Consider the following 19,329-nt stretch of genomic DNA (forward strand, 5'->3'; position numbering starts at 1 on the left):
ACATTTTTTTCTAATTATATAAATTTAAAGATTTGGATGTATTCTATTTCTATGTTTGTGTTATGAAACTGTCTTGAAATTTCTAGCAATTTTTAATTTTCTTTTCATCACCTCTTCAGGTGTGCTAATTTTCCTATCCAAGTAATTATTATTTCATTTTCTTCTCGGTACTTAAATTACTATTTTGAATATTACTATATATCTGATCAGGAAGGGATTCCTGCATACTTTATATTTTTAAGCAAGAGGAAAGTATTTTCACTAAACATTAGATTTAACTTCTTAAAATAGAAAATGTTTATTACACACGTGTCCCCATCCCCCACCCCTGATCCCCCGCTTTCCTGGAACTATTTTAATAAATGTGGAAACACTATTGATTTCAGAATTCTGGTTGTCAAATTCTTCCTGATTACACCAAAGAAGCAACTTAATGCCAGTGTTTACTTAACAGCTAAATTTTGTCTAAATTTCCTTTATATATTTGAATACTATATTGATGTTCTATTGAAGCTTGCCTTTGACTCAGTCTTTGTAGATTATACTACAGCGTGATTTAATAAATTCTTTGGGCAAACATGAAAATATACTACCTGAACAATACACAGACCTATGTGTGAGGCTTACACAGGTGGTGTTAACAATGAATCCCCCTTGTCCTGAATTGTTTATCTGTCTTTGTGAAATTAATATGATCTAAGATTTTGCCATTCCTCCCTCCAAATAAATTTCTCTTATTTTAATACTACATTGGTAAGTTAAAGAGCACGAATACTAGAAATAATTTTTCCCAAAGGCCTTCTAAAATCTCCATATTACTTACTTAATAGATTGTTCTAGTTGTCAAGAGCCAGTGATTGTGTTTTTGAATTTAAGTATTTTATATTTTTTCATGCTAAATCAGCATTTCATTGCACATAATAAATACGTTCAAAGACTATCCAAAGACCATTTATCATATGTACAGAGTTGCCTGGGATAAATTTATTTATCTGTTATTTGATAATTTCATTTTTAAGGAAATCATTTGTCCTTTGTAGGTTCTCCGAGCTGGAGCAGGTCAGCGCCCTCTTACTCCCAATCAGGGCCAACAAGGGCAGCAGGCAGAATCACTCGCAGCAGCAAATCCAACTTTGGCCTTTGGTCAGGGTCTTGCTACCGGCATGCCAGGTATATGGTTAGTTAATTGTGGAAGTTTGCATAGGTTTGAAATGTTAAATGTAGACACTTACATTGAAGAGTGAAAAAATCAAGAAATGTCTTTAGAGTCTCGCCTGCCTTGTAGTTAGTATTTTAGAGCTCAGATGCCAGTAGTTGAAATCAGTACTATTGTGAGACTTAGCAGGGATGGCATACATGTACTACGGTTCTTAATGTGTCCGTTTTTTTCTTCTGTTTATGGCATAAGCTATAGCATTCTCCCAACTCAACACAGCCCAGAATTCTTGAAGCAGTCCTTCAAGAAATAAAATCAGTTTAGAGTTGGCATGTAAGATGAATCTTGTTTCTGTTTGCCATTGCAGCCACAGAAAGTCATTTTGTTAATACTGAGAAAATTTTCCACTTTGAACATTGTTCCATTGTGTTCAGCTCATTTTATAGTATTTTAAACTATTGATTTTTTTTAAAAAGATTTTATTTATTCATTTGAGAAAGAGACAGTGAGAGAGAGAGAGAGAGGGTCAGAGAGAGAAACAGACTCCCTGTGGAGCTGGGAGCCCAGTGCAGGTTTGGATCCTGGGACTCCAGGACCATGACCTGAGCTGAAGGCAGCCGCCTAACCAACTGAGCCACCCAGATGCTCATAAACTGTTGTTACTTATAACCTGACAGTGTCTTTGAAAATATGCCTACAAAAGCCTAATACAAAGAAAGTTATAAAGATTTCTTCCCATTAACAGACTACAACTCTCAGAAAGGGCCAACAAAATACATTTTTTTGTGAAGTAGATTTTTTTATACAAAATTACAGATACAGAGTTAACTACTTTAATAATTATGGAAGGAAGTTATTTTTTTAAATCCGATACAAGCAGCACTTGTTATGTTTTTAAAGTGAAATTTAAAGCTGCATTTGAGGGGTGCCTGGGTGGCTCAGTGGGTTAAAGCTTCTGCCTTCGGCTCAGGTCGTGATCTCAGGGTGCTGGGATCGAGCCCCACGTCGGGCTCTCTGCTCGGCAGGGAGCCTGCTTCCTCCCTCTCTCTCTCTCTGCCTGCCTCTCTGCCTGCTTGCGATCTCTGCCTGTCAAATAAATAAATAAAATCTTAAAAACAAAAAAAAAATAAAGCTTCATTTGAATATCAGTAGGTAGTAGGTCACTTCCTATTCTACATTCTCTCCACTCCTGAAGACTCACTTTTTCTTTTAAGTATGCTATTTTTTCACTCTTAGTATATGAGTAGTTACATAGATTACTTATTAATGAAATATGAGTTCTAGTTTCCATTTAATCGTAATGTAGTTACATTTTCTATTCATATCACTTAGGAAATGTGTTTAAAGTATGGGAACATATATGTCATTGAGGGTTTCTTTTATGTGTTCTGTTGCTGCTGAATACTTCTATATGTTACTTTTAAGGATTTCTCAATTCATTGCATTCATTCTATTTTCTCTAAGATTTTATCATCCTGTCTAGCCCTCTGGATAAAGAGAAGATGTTAGTACTGCAGTCCCTGAAGTACAAATAATAGAATGGATGTGGTTCTCATTTTTTTTGTTTTTTTTTTTTACCCCAGCCATGTACTTGCTTCAGGGAAGCTACTTTCCTGGAGCCATTGTGGATTAGAGACCTTTGAGAACGTACTGTGAAGCTGAAGTTGTAGATGTGGAGAGACATGGAAACAAGGCTAAAGGGAACTGAGCTGAGAGTTTATTGAAGACACTGCTAAGACTACTTTGAGCTCCTCTTTCTTTTTTTTTTTTTTTTTTTTTAAGATTTTATTTATTTATTTGACAGAGATCACAAGTAGGCAGAGAGGCAGGCGGAGAGAGAGGGGAAAGCAGGCTCCCTGCTAAGCAGAGAGCCCGATTCGGGGCTTCATCCCAGGACCTGAGATCATGACCTGAGCCGAAGGCAGAGGCTTAACCCACTGAGCCACCCAGGCGCCCCTGGGCTCCTCTTTCTACCCCTCACTTAACTTTTAAGCCCTGCTTCCATGATTCCTTTGCAGTAATCCTAATATTAACTCAGTAACAACTGCAAATTATGACCTCCTTTCCTCCATTCTTAGTTTTCTCAGTTCTTTGTTGTATTTGATCATATTGACGATGTCCAACTCTCTACAACTCCTCTACCATTATACTACCTTCTGTGATATTTTATTCTCCTGACTTTCCTACCTTACTCATGCTTTTTATCAGTCTCACTTTCCTCTGTGTATAACGGAAAGTATCTTCCTTAAAAATGGAAGATAGTTTGGCTTAGTGATTAGACTCTGGAATCAGGTCTCCCAAATTGTTGTATCCCTTAGTTGTGTGACCTTGGCCAAGTTACTTCCTCTTTGAACTGAACTTCCAATATTGGGACAATAGATACTTTACTTTTTTGTCAGGAAAAGTTTATCTACTTTGACCTTTTCAGCCATCATTCCGACACCAGTATACTAAATGAGTTTATGTCTACATCTTGGATTCTTTGCTGGACACTTAACACATTTCTGCTTTCGTATAGGACCTACCATGTGTGTGTTTCAGCCACTCCTCAAACTGACAGTGTCAAAAAATGAACTCCTCTCTCCTAGATTTACTTACCTTTCTATGTACTCTATTTCACTAATAATTCCACTGTCTTCTTTTTTCCCTACTATCCAAACTAGTTTTATTTTCAACATTAACTAAGCTTAAGTTGTCCTAATTTCTGATACTTAAAAATGTGTATTCACTTAACTAGACACACCCACATATAAATACATACAAACATAATTCCTATCCATAGTAATACTTTGAGTTTTATCTATACAATTAATTTCAAGTCGGGTCAAATATTTCATCTTTTACAATAAACCTAATCTGTTCATGAGACTCTTCATTCTATCTGAGGTAAGGAATATAGTCCTGGATAAAACTGGGATGTGCTACTGGGATGGTCAGAACTGCCACTAGCCCATACAGGTACGTTGGTATAACTTAGAAAATGAGCTACATTGTCTCAGTAGACACAGCCATAGACCACCCATAAACTCAGCTTGGTGAGTGGAGCCTGACAGGATTTCAGCGGTCATGGGTTATCTCAGCCAGGTGCCCTTGTACAGGGCATGACCTCCATGTAGGTGGCCATCCTAGGGGGCTGCTCAGTGGTGGTGCAAGCAGAAAGGAGTGATCAGGCCACCTTTGTACAGCTTTACTCCTTGTTCAGAAAGACTGATTTAATTTGTCTGGCTGAATTTGGTCAGATGGGGGGGGTGTCTCTTCTTTAAACCATTAATGTTGATTGAGCTCAAGAGAAAGGTCTCCTGATGGAAGATCATCTTCACGCTCAAGTTTGCACATGGTTGTGCTACATGTAAGTGGACTTTCAAGGTTTAATCTTAAGAAAATAACCCAGTGTTGATTCTTGACTCCTGAAAATTATGCTGTCCATCTGGCTATAGTGTTGAAGTACAAACTAGAAGGTAGGCCTATTCCAAAACTATTAAGATGAATTCACACTTGGAGTGGGAGCTCAAACCACTGCTTTTGGGGCCTCGGCTTGGCCGCCTTTACCTAGGAGTAGTGTGGAGGGGTTGAGGGGAGGAGAGAGAAGCTAGCAAGCAATCTGCTGCACCCTGGCCCCAGGCCCATGGGCCAGAGAACCAGGGCCATGGACACCCCTAATCTGCACACCTCAGTGAGGCAGGTGCACTTGGTCCCACACCTTCGAGGCTGTCCACTATCCTCTGGAACTAGAAACTTTTGGTTTCAGCTGCAGTATCATCTTCAACTCTTGATTCTCTTCTGTGCTTCACATTAAGTAACTTGTCTGTTCTTATTCATTCTGTCTCCTGTTCATTTCTTTTATCTCTGCTATTCTTGTTCAGCCTTTTCCTTATCCTCCCACTAACTCTTCCTCCAGCCTTTTCTCTTCATCATTTTTTCTCCTTTCACTTACCATTCAAAAATACAGGTTTATACCATTCTGGTTCTTAACAGTTTTAGTGATCTAGTCCCAGACTAATTGGTAGTATCCTTCTATAGTCCTATGCTTTAACACACTAGATCATATTCTGCCCCTCAAAAATACTTGTACTTTGATGCCTCTAGCCCTACTAACTAATGGCTTTTCACTTAAATACCCTTTTATACATTTTAAGCAGAATTGAGATGTAGAGTTTAACATTTTCCTTTTTTTGATGTAGCTTAATAAATAAACATTTTGTAATTAGCTTTGCTTGTCATTCTTTAAAATCCTTTCTATGATATCTTCTTAATTTCTTTACCAGTGCTTTTTCATCAATAATTACTCTTCCTTTTCCCTTCTGTAGCACATAACTTGCACCTTTCTTTAGTACTGCTGTCTGCCTCGCATTTCATTTAGCTATCTTTGTGATTTATTTTCTTTAGTCTGCACTTATTACCATGTTTAAAGGTAGAAAATGTCTTAAAGTGGAACAGCTTTTTCTATTTCTCCCTGAAAGGTAGTTTAGTAGATCAGTGTCATGTCTTAAAATGGCATCTTAGAATTAAGGAAATGGTACATTACCTCCTCTACTATACAGTTCTCAAATGTGGAGACCATGACTGTTGTTTTTTTTTTAAGCCCCTGTGTCTTTTTAGACTTGCTCAGTAGTCGGAAGATAAATAGAAATTAGAAGCTTTTGAACTGAATAATCATGAAAATGCTAAAAATTTAAGCTTATGAACTACACCTAAAACAACATAGAAGTGGGGACTATAAGAGGTTCAAATGCGTACAGTAGAAAGTAAGTTTCTACATAGGAACTATAAAAGGAAAAGAATAAACCCAAAGATTTGAAAGAAGGAAACCAAATGATAAAGGTGAGAGCTGATGTGAATGAAATAGATGGCAAATCTACAGTAAAGAGTCAGGTTATCCGAAAAGTTATTTTCTTTGAAAAGACTTAATAAAACTGATAAAACTCTGACTTATCAAAAAATTTAAAACAGACATAAATAGCCGTTATCAGAAAAATTAAATAATCATTGGAAGCTATTAGGAACAATCTCATATTAACAAATGGAAAATTTAGACCAAATGGACAAATAACTAGAAAAATGTAACTTACTAGACTTTAGGCTATATAGAAAATCTGAAGTACATTACCATTAAGAAAATCAGTGGAGTAACCAAAATTTTCCCTCACAAAATCTTTAGGCAAACATAAGTGCTGAATACTAGGTATTTGAGGAGGAAATCATTTCTATTTTTTTATTTTTTAAGATTTTATTTATTTGACAGAGAGAGACAGTGATAGAGGGAACACAAGCAGTGAAGTGGGAGAGGGAGAAACAGGCTTCTCACTGAGCAGGGAGCCCGGTGCAGGGCTCGATCCCAGGACCCTGGGTTCACAACCTGAGCGGAAGGCAGACACTTAACAACTGAGCCACCCAGGCACCCCTAATTTCAATTTTTAAAATTCTAGGGAATAGAAAAAGAGGGTTTACTTCCCAAGTCATTTTACAGTACTAGCATAATCTAAACACTAAATAAATAATATCTATCACATTCACTGTGTACTCTATCAAAATACTACCGGCATTTTTCATAAAACTAGAACAGTCAGTCCTAAAATTTGTATAGAACCACAAAAGACCCCAAATGGCAAAAGGAATCTTGAAAAAGAAAAGCATAGCTGGAGGCGTCACGATTCTGGATCTCAAACTATATTACAGAGTTGTAATTGTCAAGTCAGTATGGTACTGGCACAAAAATAGATGCATACACAAATAGAACAAAATAGAGAACCCAGAAATGGACCCACAACTGTATGATCAGCTCATTTTCAACAAAGCAGGTAAGACTATCTGGTGGAAAAAAGACAGTCTCTTCAATAAATGGTGTTGGGAAGATTGGACAGCTATATGCAGAAGAATGAAACTGGGCCATTTTCTTATACCGTACACACTAATAAATTTAAAATGGATGAAAGACCTATATGTGAGACAAACCATCAAAATCCTGGAGGAGAACACAGCAGCAACCTCTGACATCAGCCATAGCAGCTTTTTACCAGACAAATTTCCTAAGGTAAGGGGAAACAAAAGCAAAAATGAACTACTGGGACTTCATCAAGATAAAGTTCTGCACAGCAAAGGAAACAGCAAAACTAAAAGGCAACCTTCAGAATGGGAGAAGATGTATGCAAATGACATCTCGAAGGGATTCGTATCTAAAAATCTATGAAGAACTTAATCAAACTCAATACCCAAAAAACAATCCAGTCGAGAAATGGGGAGAAGACCTGAATAGACATTTTTCTAAAGACACACAGTTGGTTATACTAGACACATGGAAAGCTACTCAACATCACTTGGCATCAGGAAAAATACAAGTCAGAACTACAAAGAGATACCACCTCATACCTGTCAGAATGGCTAAATTCAACAATATAGGAAACATGTTGGTGAGGATGCAGAGAAAGGGGACCTCCAATACACTGCTGGTGGGACTGCAGAATGGTGCAGCCAATGTGGAAAACAGTAAGGAGGTTCCTCAAAAGGTTAAAAATAGAGCTACCCTGTGATCCAGCAATTACACTAACTAGGTATTTGCTCAGAGGATGCAACAGTACTGATTTGAAGGGTACATGCTCCCCGATGTTTATAGCGGCATTATTAACAATAGCCAAACTATGGAAAGAGCCCAGATGTCCATTGAATGATGAATTAAAGATGTGCGTGTACACACACACACGATGGAATATTACTCAGCCATTAGAAAGAATGAAATCTTGCCATTTGCAATGATGTGGTTGGAGCTAGAGTGTATTATACTAAGTGAAATAAGTCAACCAGAGAAAGATAAATACCATATGATTCAGTTACATGTGGAATTTAAGAAACAAAACAGATGAACGTGAGGTAAGGGGGAAATAAAGGGAGGCAAACCATAAGACAGACTCCTGTTAATAGAGAACACACTGAGGGTGGGTGGAAGGATGGGTATTAAAGACGGCACTTGTAGAGGCACCTGGGTGGCTCAGTGGGTTAAAACCTCTGCCTTTGGCTCAGGTCATGATCCTGGAGTCCTAGGATCGAGCCCCACATCTGGCTCTCTGCTCAGCGGGGAGCCTGCTTCCCCCTCTCTCTGCCTACTTGTGATCTCTTTCTCTCTGTCAAATAAATAAATAAAATCTTAAAAAAAGAGAAGGCATTTAGCTGAGTACTGGGTGTTGTATGTAAGTGATGAGTCACTAAATTCTACTGAAACCAATATTACACTATATGTTAACTAGAATTCAAATAAAAACTTGAAACATAAGGTAACTTCAGTATTAAGTAGAAATAAAAACATGTAAATTTATATTGATTGGAAAGTAAAAATCTTTCTACCATAATCCTTCTTAGTCTTCATCTCTTCATAAAATCTGCTTTAAAAATACAAATCCTTAAACATAGCCAAATATTTTGGGGGGCCCTTGGGTGTCTCAGTCGGTTAAGAATCTGCCTTTGGCTCAGGTCATGATCCCAGGGTCCTGGGATCTAGCCCCAAGTCAGGCTCCCTGCTCAGCGGGAAGCCTGCTTCTCCCTCTCCCACTTCTCTTGCTTGTGTTCCCTCTCTCACTGTATCTCTCTCTGTCAAATAAATCTCCAAAAAAAAAAGTAAAACCTGTCAAGGACTGTATAGAAAAGAAAAATTACAGGCCAGTCACACTTAGAAATAGGATTTAGAAATCTTAAATTACATATTAGTAAGTCAGATCTAGCAGATAAGCAGGATAATATATGATGAAGAAGTTGATTTTATCCCAAGAATTCAAGAGGAACTTCAGGAAGACACATTGTAATTTGCCACATTAAAAGATTAAAAAGAAAGCAATCTCAAGGAATTCTCTAAAGATACAGGAAAGGCATAACAAAGTCATACATTGACTCTAAAAACAAAAAGCCTCTGGCAAGTTAGGATTAGAAGATAACTTACTTAATATGCTAAGGGGGGAATTGACCCCCCCCCCAATGATTAACAACTACCTCTTTATGGGAAATATTTTGAAAAGTTTTCTTAAACAGTCTTGAAACGCTGAAAAAATAAAATTAAATTTAAAAAATAATTTAAAAAGTTTTTAAGACTGGGAACAAGACAGGCTTCAACATGTTAGAGACCCTAGCAATTGCTATAACATGAGAGAGAAATGAGAAAATTCTGTAAAGGAAGAACTAAAACTCACTATGAGAAAATATGATTGTCTATTAAATGAATCTGTAGATAAAGTATTAGAATTAAAGTGTTAAGATTTTTGGATATGAAAATCAGTTTAAAATGTTTTACTAGCATATTGTTTGAAAATGAAAAATTAAAAAAAATTTTTGGGGAGTGAGTAAGAGCATGAGGGGGGCTGTTGGGGTGAGGACCAGAGGGAGAGGCTGAAGCAGACTCCCTGCTGAGCAGGAAGCCCCATGGGATTTTCAGGATCCAGAGATCATGACCTGAGCCAAAGGCAAATGCTTAATCATCTGAGCCACCCAGGTGCCCCTGAAAATGAAAAAATTTAAAGCTGGTTACTTAGAGCAGTAGCAAGTACCTCCGGCTAAATTTTAAAAAAAAAAATTAAAGATTTTATTTATTTAGGAGAGAAGGTCAGAGGGAGAAGCAGACCCCCCGTGGAGCTGGGAGCCGCATGTGGGACTCATACCAGGATTCCAGGATCATGACCTGAGCTGAAGGCAGTTGCTTAACCACCTGAGCCACCAGGCGCCCATAAATTTAAAAATTTTTTTATGGGAAGTGTGATTTCTATGGGAAGCAGGTTTGCTTAGACATTAAAGGATACCTGAACAGAGATAATTCTGGATAGGTTGATACTTTAAATATGTCACTTTTCCCCCTATTAACCTGTAGTTTCAGTCATTTTCAAACAGAATTGCTAACAGTTCTTCCTATGGTATTTTGACAGCTGGTAGGAAAATTTAGTGAAAATGGAAGGGGTCAGTCATGATAAAGCCACACAGTCTTAACAAAAATAAGTAAAAGGACTTGCTCTACTCTGACTTACTCTGGAGTCAGACTTACTCTAAAGCTGCAGTTAAATTACTGCATGGAGAGAGAAACAGACCAGTGGAATAGAGTAGAGACCCCAAGGGTGAGCTCCCCAGAGAAATGACACCTAAGAGCAAAGAAACCCTACAAAGCTGTAAGGAGGGGGAATAACTTTTTTTTCAAGAAAGGTGAAATACAGTTGATTGGGAAATAGATGAAACTGAACCTCAGCCCTACTTTGTTAAATAACCAACTCCATTTGGAATTTTAGACCTATATATGAAAAGTGGAATTTAAAGCAGTTAGAATATAGGGAACTTATAAAAACAAAGGAAATAATAAATTTGACACCATTACCGCAGACGTCTCAGTTAAAGAGAATAGGAGGTCAGGCTAGGAATGGAAAAAGATACTTGATACATATTAAAAAATAGTGAAAGATACAACAGAAAGAATTCTAAACTAGTAAGATAAGGCAGCCCAATAGGAAAATTGGTAAAAGACTTGAACAAGCCCCTTCCAAGAGAAAATCCAAATGTCCAGTTGGCGTTTGAAAAGTTGTTCAACCTCTTATAGGAAGAAATCAAAACCACAACAGATTACTTCTATTTATCTTCCAGATTAGCCACATTTAAAAGTCTAAGAATATAAAGTCGTGTTAATGTCACAGAGCAGTTGAAATACCTAAGTAGTAAGAGTGTAAATATGCACAACTGTGTCAACTCCCTAGATGACATACCTTGGAGTAGAAAAATCTGCACACTTTATGTACCAGGATACATGTACCACAGTGTTTATAGCGGTACTATAGGCAGTGTCCCCAAATGGAACGGTGTAAATGTAGAACAGATGAAGGCATTGTGGTATCGATCCAGTGAGATGTTGTACAATAATGGAAATGTATGTGTCTATACATACATGCAAATTTTTTTTAAAGATTTTTATTTATTTGCCAGAGAGAGAGAGAGTACACACAAGCAGGCAGAGAGGCAGGCAGAAGCAGCGAGAGAAGCAGGCTCCCCGCTGAGCAAGGAGCCCGATGCGGGACTCGATTCCAGGACCCTGGGATCATGACCTGAGCCGAAGGCAGCGGCTTAACCAACTGAGCCACCCAGGTGTCCCCATACATGCAAATTTTTAAATCAAAACAAATGATGGTTAAGGAGGGAGGCATTTATGGGTAGTAGAGTAGTGTGTAACATGAAGAGATTATGGTAGAGCATGAGAGAGAGAGGGTTCTGGGCAGTTTTCTATTTCTTAACTTGGATAGTGATTACAGGTTTTTTTTCGTTGTCATTATATTGTACTTTTCGGTTTTGTACTCTGTGTTTTATTTCAAAATAACAGTAAATTTTTAAACACAAAGTATTGTGCTTTGTTAGTAGAGTACATTTTCTGTACTTGAAAGAAAATTAACTCTCAGCATCTGCTTTCTCCCCTATGGCTCTTTTTACAGCAGAACTCCTTGGAAGCATTGTCTGTCCTTGTTTGTGGTTCTCCATTCTTGACTTAATTTACCACAGTTTGGCTTTCATCCCTTACTGTAATGACATCCATGTCGCTAATCCCATTGGTCAGTTCTGAACTCTTAATAGCTTTTAGCAGCGTTTGACATTTTTGATCATTGAGCCTTCACTGAAATTCTTTATCCTTTGGCCTACAAGAGGCCACATTGTTCTCAATTTCTTTCATCCTTACTGTCTATTCCTTCATGGTTTCTTCCCTGATTCCTTCTCTCTCCAACCTCTTAATGTGAAGTTCTCTGTCCATAGATCCCTTTTTAATTTTCTTCGTGATTTCATCCTTTATAGCTCCAGCCTGGTCTTCTAAAGTCAGGACTTTTATATATTAATTTTTAAGATTTTACTGATTCATTCATGAGAGACAGGGTGGAGGGGGATGGAGGCAGAGGGAGAAGCGGATTCCTCACTGAGCAAGGAACCTGATGTGGGACTCGATCCCAAGACCCACGGATCATGACCTGAGCCGAAGGCAGACACCCAGTAACTGAGCCATTCAGGCGCCCCTAAAGTCATGACTTCTCTTTGACATCTCCCTTTGGATATCGAATAATCTTTTCTCAGGTTTATCACCTTTATTCTGTGAGGAAAGGGCTTGAAAGCTCTGCATTTCCTCCTAGATTTGCCCTATATGTCTATTCATTTATAATGAAACTTGCAAAAACAGTCAGAATTACTGTTTTTAATTAAAAACAACCTTTGCATGTGAAAGTGTTGGCCTTAGTGGTGAAGGTATTATTTGAACTTAAAACTATCAGAGGTTGCCAGTGCCTTTTTGCAAATGGTTGTGGGACTGTTGAGCCTGAATCCTTGTTGCAGTATAAGACAGCCTTTCTCAATCTGACTTCTGGGAGGGGAGAAGCTTTCCTGCTTAAAGTATCTTCTGTATGTAGTTAATGTCTCTCCTGTGCTTCTGGAGTGGTACTTGTTATATACTATCCTTGGGAGAATTGGCAGAGTAGTCACTTTTCCATTCACAATAGTTCCTTTCTGCTCTGTAGTTAAGATAAGGAATTCCCACTTAGAAAGGCTGCTAAGATGTAGGCCTCACTCAGAAAGGCTGCTAAGATGTAGGCCTCACTCTCCTGTAGTTCTGAATAGCGCAGATTGTCACCTGCCTTGTGCTTAAGGCTATCCTAAAGCTAATGCCTCCATGATTTTTAGCAACTTTAGCTTGAGAACCTTCACAAAAAGAGTTACCATACAATTTTAAAGTATCTGTTATATCATGACTTAAGTTTTTAAATGGATGTTTACAAATGAAAATCTAATTGAATGCTGGTAATGAAGCACTTGGTTTAGAACTTTATTAAAAATTGCATAATAAACGATTCTTACAGTGTTCTGCCTTGCATGCCTTTGTCTTTCCTCCTCCTCTCAGAACTATTAGGTAATATTTTTCAAGTATCCGTGCTTGATAGCTGGTAGTTTTGTATCAAAGAAGGTACCTCAACATTCTGTGGTCCATAAATGGAAGGCAGCTCTTAAAATTTAGAGAAAACAATTTTATTTACACTCTATCATGTTTCCATATATTTAGTAAATAATATCTTCCCAGATTTGTTTGCTTTTCGTATTATAACTACTTAATGATTTTATATTAACAGTATGTAATTATATTTTCTGGTTGATAAACACAAAAGCAGGGGTAAATAAACATGCATGTTTCTGTAATGTTTTCATTAGTAAACATTTATTTTAATATTATCTAGGCTATCAAGTACTAGCTCCAACTGCCTATTACGATCAGACTGGTGCCTTAGTGGTTGGCCCTGGAGCAAGAACTGGCCTTGGAGCTCCAGTTCGTTTAATGGCTCCAACACCTGTTTTAATTAGTTCAGCAGCAGCACAAGCTGGTAAGTGTAACTGACGTTTTCAGGGATAATATTTTTCTGGTGTTCTTTGAGATAATTTAAAAATAGAAAATAGTCTTTTGAGCAGTTTCAAGAAGTATCTGAAATTTATTTTCCAGCAGCAGCAGCAGCAGCTGGAGGGACTGCCAATAGTCTTACAGGCAGCACAAATGGTCTCTTCCGGCCAATTGGCACTCAGCCACCGCAGCAGCAGCAGCAGCAGCAGCCGCCAAGCACGAATCTGCAGTCTAATTCATTTTACGGGAGCACGTCTTTGACTAGTAGCTCCCAGAGCAGTTCTTTGTTTTCTCACGGACCTGGCCAGCCTGGAAGTACATCTCTTGGCTTTGGAAGCAGTAGCTCTTTGGGTGCTGCTATAGGCTCAGCCCTCAGTGGATTTGGTTCATCAGGTAAGTTGCCTTTTAAGATGAGTGTACTCTGCTAAGTGGACATGAGGTATATGTATGTGTTGAATAATAAATATTAATAAATAGCTTGTAGCGTAGAAAGGACAGGAATACAACACTGGTTTATTAGTTTAATTTTGTAGCAAAAAAGCTGCCTCCTGCAAATCTTTTCAGTATTTTTGAGTGTTTAGCTCATTTCAGGCAACCCATGTTTTCCTTAGCTATAGTCATTTTTCCCTGGCTTTAAGAATTGTATTACTGAAATTTTTGTTTTAGGAAGGTTTGTTTGGAGCAATATATATTATACTAATGACTAGCTCTTCCTTATTCTCTATATGATTGAGGAAGTAAATATTTTGCCATCTTAAATTTCTGGTATTTTAAAATAATTGTTTCAGTGTGCTTATCAGTTAGTTTATTCTTATTAAATGCTAGTGGTTCATTATGATTTTCTTTAGTTGGTATGATATATAAAAATAAAATGAATGTTCTAAACAGAAGCCGCTAGGAAACTACCAATGTGCTTATCTTTTAGACTAAATAATTGGGCCTTTATCACTAAAATTTCATCTAAAAGGATGTTTCTTCCCATATCCTAGTTTTATACATACTGCTTAAAAATTTAAATTTGAAGTACCTTCACAAAATAATTTACCCACAACACAGTGATTTTGTAACTGAGGAATGACTAGCTGAAGTCAAAAGAGGCCCACATTGACTCCCCATTGACATACCTTGTGTTAGCATTCTCTGAGGTTTCCAGAGTAGTCAGGAAATATTAGAGGAAAAACAGTGTACCCTAGGTCTGTTGGTACAGTGAATTGGCAGCCTTGTCTTCATGAGGGGCAGGGCAGTTGATTCAGACCTCAGGAGATTTTCTATTTTTGTTAAGTTCTAGAATCTGTAATACCTGCTTCTCATCTGTTTTCCCACCACCTTAAACTATATGGTTTTCCGGTGAGGAAAATGGCAAAACTAACACGGGCCAGTTTTTATTGAGTATGTTTGCCTATTTTCTAAGAAAGGATCTTCTGAACTTTCAACATTCATACTTACAAGAGGAATGGTCTAAAACAAGTATAAACTTTTAGATGGAGGATGCTTTTTTGTTATAATGAAGTACAAAAGGGAAATAATTACAGTTGCAGAACAAAAAGTTACCTAAAGAATGGGTACAAGAATTTCTGAGGGAAAATCAAACGAACATGGAGACTCTTTAATCTTTTAATTTTCCTACTTGAGTTTTTCATTCCTTTTGGAGTTCAATATTTTATTTCTTCCCAAGCACTCCCATAGGACTCATTTTTTGTTTCTAATACACTTGACAGGCATTTTCCTCAAGTAATCCAACATGCTAAAGAAAACTGAAAGAACGTATAACTTAAACTTTGTAGAAATAACTAGTTTCTAGAGATTATAGAGAACAGAGAAGAGCTTTGATAAATCTCCTGTTTCCTTTTCTTATAAAATAATGTCACTGATGGTCTGGAATAGATTTGTAGGCCCCATTAATCCAGTTCTTCCAAATTCCCATTTGTCTCTTAATTGCCCCCAGCATTCAGGAACGGTTGGCATGAACATTTGTTCCCTACAGATACTCCTGCAGATGCCTCTGTCCCAAAACCTGATCTTCTTCATGCCTCCCTTATTTATAATCATTGCTTACACAATTCTGACTACTAGTCTGGGTGCCTCTGTTTATCTTGCTTCAGAGAGCATTAGCAATTGCCACTCCTGGATGCCAGTGCATAGTCTGTCATCTTCCCCTTCCTCTTGGACATTTTCTGAGAGTTCATTGAAGTGCTGCACGTGTGTACTCTTAAAACAGGTCTACCCACGGCGGTTTCACATTATGGCAATTCCATATCTCTGTGAAATCTAAAATGATAGTACGGTTATGTGCACATACACACACACGATCAGACACACATTCTCCTATCTATATGAGGAAATTATTAACACTTACAGTATTAAATACCCTAGTTTATAACACAGTTGGCTAGGAAGCTTAGCCATTATAATATAGTAATTAAATCATCCTTTCTATGACCCATTATTTAGAAAGTATTGGAAGTTTGTAATTTACCATTTTAAGCACAGTTGACAGGTGATTAGTGACTCCACTGTTGGTCTAACTTTTTAGATATTTTAGGTATACTTCGTTTCATATTTTATAGTCAAAGTGTTGCAGAAAATTTAGGCATATAGTAAAAGTTAAGGAGCCAGATTGTTTAGGTTTAAAATAAAGCTATTTCTTAATTACTTTTAAATGTTTGGCTTGGCTTTTCCTTTTTGGAGGAAAATAATACTGCATGTGTCAAAACTATGTTTTTTTTTGTTTGTTTTCTGTTTTTTTGCCAGGGGAATGACAGAGCTACTGCTCTCATTAGAGAGCTGTTGTCTTTTCCTTGTCAGTTAAATTGTTTTCTGAAATAAATAGGAATTTTAAATTTAACCATGTTCTAGAACGATCACTTTGACAGTGTCCTTTTAAATTAGCATAGTTAATGTAGCATATGTTTGACAATTTTGCCAAAAGCAACTCAAGAAGAAGTATTATTACATTAGTGTTTATATTTGGTTTTGCTGTTAGAATGCATATAGTTAAATAGTACCCCTGGTACAGTATCTTAAAATGTGCAATTTTCAATAAAACATGATTAGTCTTTCAGAAACCGTACTGTCTGGTATAAAAGGTTGACTTTTTGTTTTAATATTTTGCCTCATACAGTTGTGTGAGCCTGGTATTTTTCTTTTATAAGAATCCTCAATTTGGCAAAACCATTGTAATTGTTTTCTATCTGTATTATAAGCTTAACTTGGTCTACCCATCATGTGCTCTGCTTAATTTTTCTCTTAATTTTTTCATTTATGCCCTAATGACCTACTTATAATTGACTTGTGATTAGAAAACCAAGACCTAATAGAAACTTTAAAATTCTCTTGAAAAACGTTAATAACCATATTGGTCCGAATATAGAGCTTGTTCTTCAAAAACTTGACAGGAAACGTAGTATCAAATTCTCTCAGGTGTAAAAGGCATTTAGTTAAAAAACAAACAAAAAAAAAGGCCAGTGTTCAGAAATAGGAAAAAAGCACTTGAAAATGTGGCCTCTAAGTGAGACTTCAGAATTGGGAGTTTTGGACAACCCTTTTAAACACTTGGTAAAGAATTTGATTATCCAGATGTGTTGATTAACAGATCTTGGGTTATTTTTTTGAGCATTCATCAGTATATGGTAGTGAGATTCTACCATCATTTTATGATTTTGTGGAGTACAAAAGGAAAAAAGGACTAGAAGGTTGAATTTGGGATTAAGTAAAAAGAATTTAGTATGTAGTTCAGTGAGAGATGTATTATGAGAGAATTGTATATTCGCTAAGGGAAAAAAAGGTTTATCAGTCTTCACTTAAGTAAGGGGCTCGTAAAACTGGTAGTAGATACTTAGGAATGGAAGATCCCAAGGGGTAAGTGAAAGCATGTCTTTGGTGTGATAACAGTAATGAGAGCTAATAATTTTCTAAAAGGAAGTTTAGTTTTTCATATCTATTTTGTAACTTACTTGTTGAAGGATAGGAACTATGTGTAATGTGAAAAGTGCCGAGAAGTTAGTTGTCATCTGTATTTTGACTGATATTCGGGCCAATATGGACTTCAGGACTATGGTTTGAACACAAGCTAGAAGCCAAATTAAATGTGAATGGTGAGGGAAATGTATTAATAATCTGTTTATCAGTGTAATCCTTTCTTGGCATTGAGTTGAAGTCTAAGAACCTGATTCTAGAGATTAGGACACTACCAAAATTTAACCTTACTGGAATTTAATCTCCAGCATCTCCTAAAGCAGACACCTTACAATTTCAGGGTTTATAAATCATACCAGGGTATTAAAGCACAGTAATCATATGTGTCAATGGTAAATATGTGTGAAATAATAAACATATGAGTGCTCTGTTAAGTATTTGGTTACTTTATTGGGGTGCATTTATACCCTTTTATGATTAATAAGTTAGTTTATATAGTTATCACAGTAATTATCTTCTCCATAATGTTTCTAAAAATAATTATTGTGATCACTTCTGTTATTTCCCAGCAAGAGTTGGGGATAGGTTTTATTCAGTTAACACATGTATGTAATTAGGGTTTTTTTTATTTCTTCTTCAGTTGGCAGTTCTGCAAGTAGTAGTGCCACAAGGAGAGAGTCTCTATCTACTAGCTCTGACTTGTACAAAAGATCTAGTAGCAGCCTAGCACCCATAGGGCAACCATTTTACAATAGTCTGGGATTTTCCTCCTCTCCAAGTCCAATAGGCATGCCTCTGCCAAGCCAAACTCCAGGACATTCACTTACGCCACCGCCATCACTTTCATCACATGGATCCTCATCCAGTTTGCATTTAGGTAAAAAAAAAAAAACAAAACCCTTTTTATTTGTATGTATACATGTAAGTGTGTTTGTGTGTGTGTTTATAATATATGTAAAATATTTAATGTTGGATAAAACATGCCAAATTGCTTTTGCTTTTAGATATTAGCCTTTTGAAAAAGTTCTACTTTTGTGAAAATTCAAAGTGAGGGTCTAATGTACAGTAAGGTAAAGACCCCTATTGTATCTTATGTTTCTTTTATGAAATACAGTGGTGTGTTTTTTCTTGTCTGTGCTTTTGATTTGTGTGTGTTTTAGATCATCTGAAAAGTCAACTGTTTAAACATGATAGTAAAAGAAATTTCACTGTTGGCAAGTTTTTGCACACCTAAAGGAAAACATTAGTCACATAGTTACTGAAATTCAAATAATTTAGTTTAGTACAATGGTTTCTGCTTTGGCCTTTGAATGCCTGGCCATTTTACCAAAGGTTGTATCAGGGTATATGACTTAATACGTTTGTGAGTTAGAATCTTAAGGGTTTGGTCCATATGCTCTTACTTTTGAATATGTCTTTTAAGAAAAAAAATGTTTTAGTCTTGTTATATCCTTGAATTTGGAGCATTTAGAACTTTTGTTTCTTTCTGTATGTTAAAATTGCCCCCCACCCCAAGATTATTGAGATGGTGGTTACCCTTTTTCCTCTCCAGGAAATATTTACTCATGTAGTTAACAGAATATTTTTAAGAGATTTTGGATATCAGAGGCTATGTATGAATCTGTGTCTCTCCAAGGAAAGTATTTGATTAAAATTAGATTCCGAATTTTTGTAATTTTAGTTAACTCAAAACTGAGATTTGTGCTTGGAAAGATTAAATCAGCTTGTGATTTAAAAAGAAATGTTGCTGTTATTAGCAAAGCAAAGATAAGTTAGTGATTATATTTGACCCCTGTCCCCAGTCATAAGGGTATAGCAATTTTTTCCTAAAGTTCATTAATCTGAGTGTCCATGTAACAAAGGGATCTTTTGCAGTGATCATCATTTA

General features: G+C 36.7%; 1 protein-coding gene across 8 annotated transcripts in view; it reads left to right on the forward strand.

Moving 5' to 3' along the window:
- The window catches only part of PUM2 (pumilio RNA binding family member 2), a 103,197-nt gene that overhangs the window by 53,293 nt on the left and 30,575 nt on the right, over positions 1-19,329 (forward strand). For 4 of the 8 annotated variants that reach the window (XM_080814598.1, XM_080814599.1, XM_080814596.1 and 1 more), the window contains 4 exons: positions 1,041-1,170; positions 13,369-13,512; positions 13,629-13,919; positions 18,082-18,318. In XM_080814598.1, the coding sequence (XP_080670724.1) occupies positions 1,041-1,170; positions 13,369-13,512; positions 13,629-13,919; positions 18,082-18,318 (802 nt within the window). The remainder of the gene's footprint in view (positions 1-1,040; positions 1,171-13,368; positions 13,513-13,628; positions 13,920-18,081; positions 18,319-19,329) is intronic. The other 4 variants (XM_080814602.1, XM_080814603.1, XM_080814600.1 and 1 more) reach the window with 1 other exon arrangement.

Source organism: Martes martes (assembly GCF_963455335.1).
Source record: "Martes martes genome assembly, chromosome: 9".
Lineage (NCBI taxonomy): Eukaryota > Metazoa > Chordata > Mammalia > Carnivora > Mustelidae > Martes > Martes martes.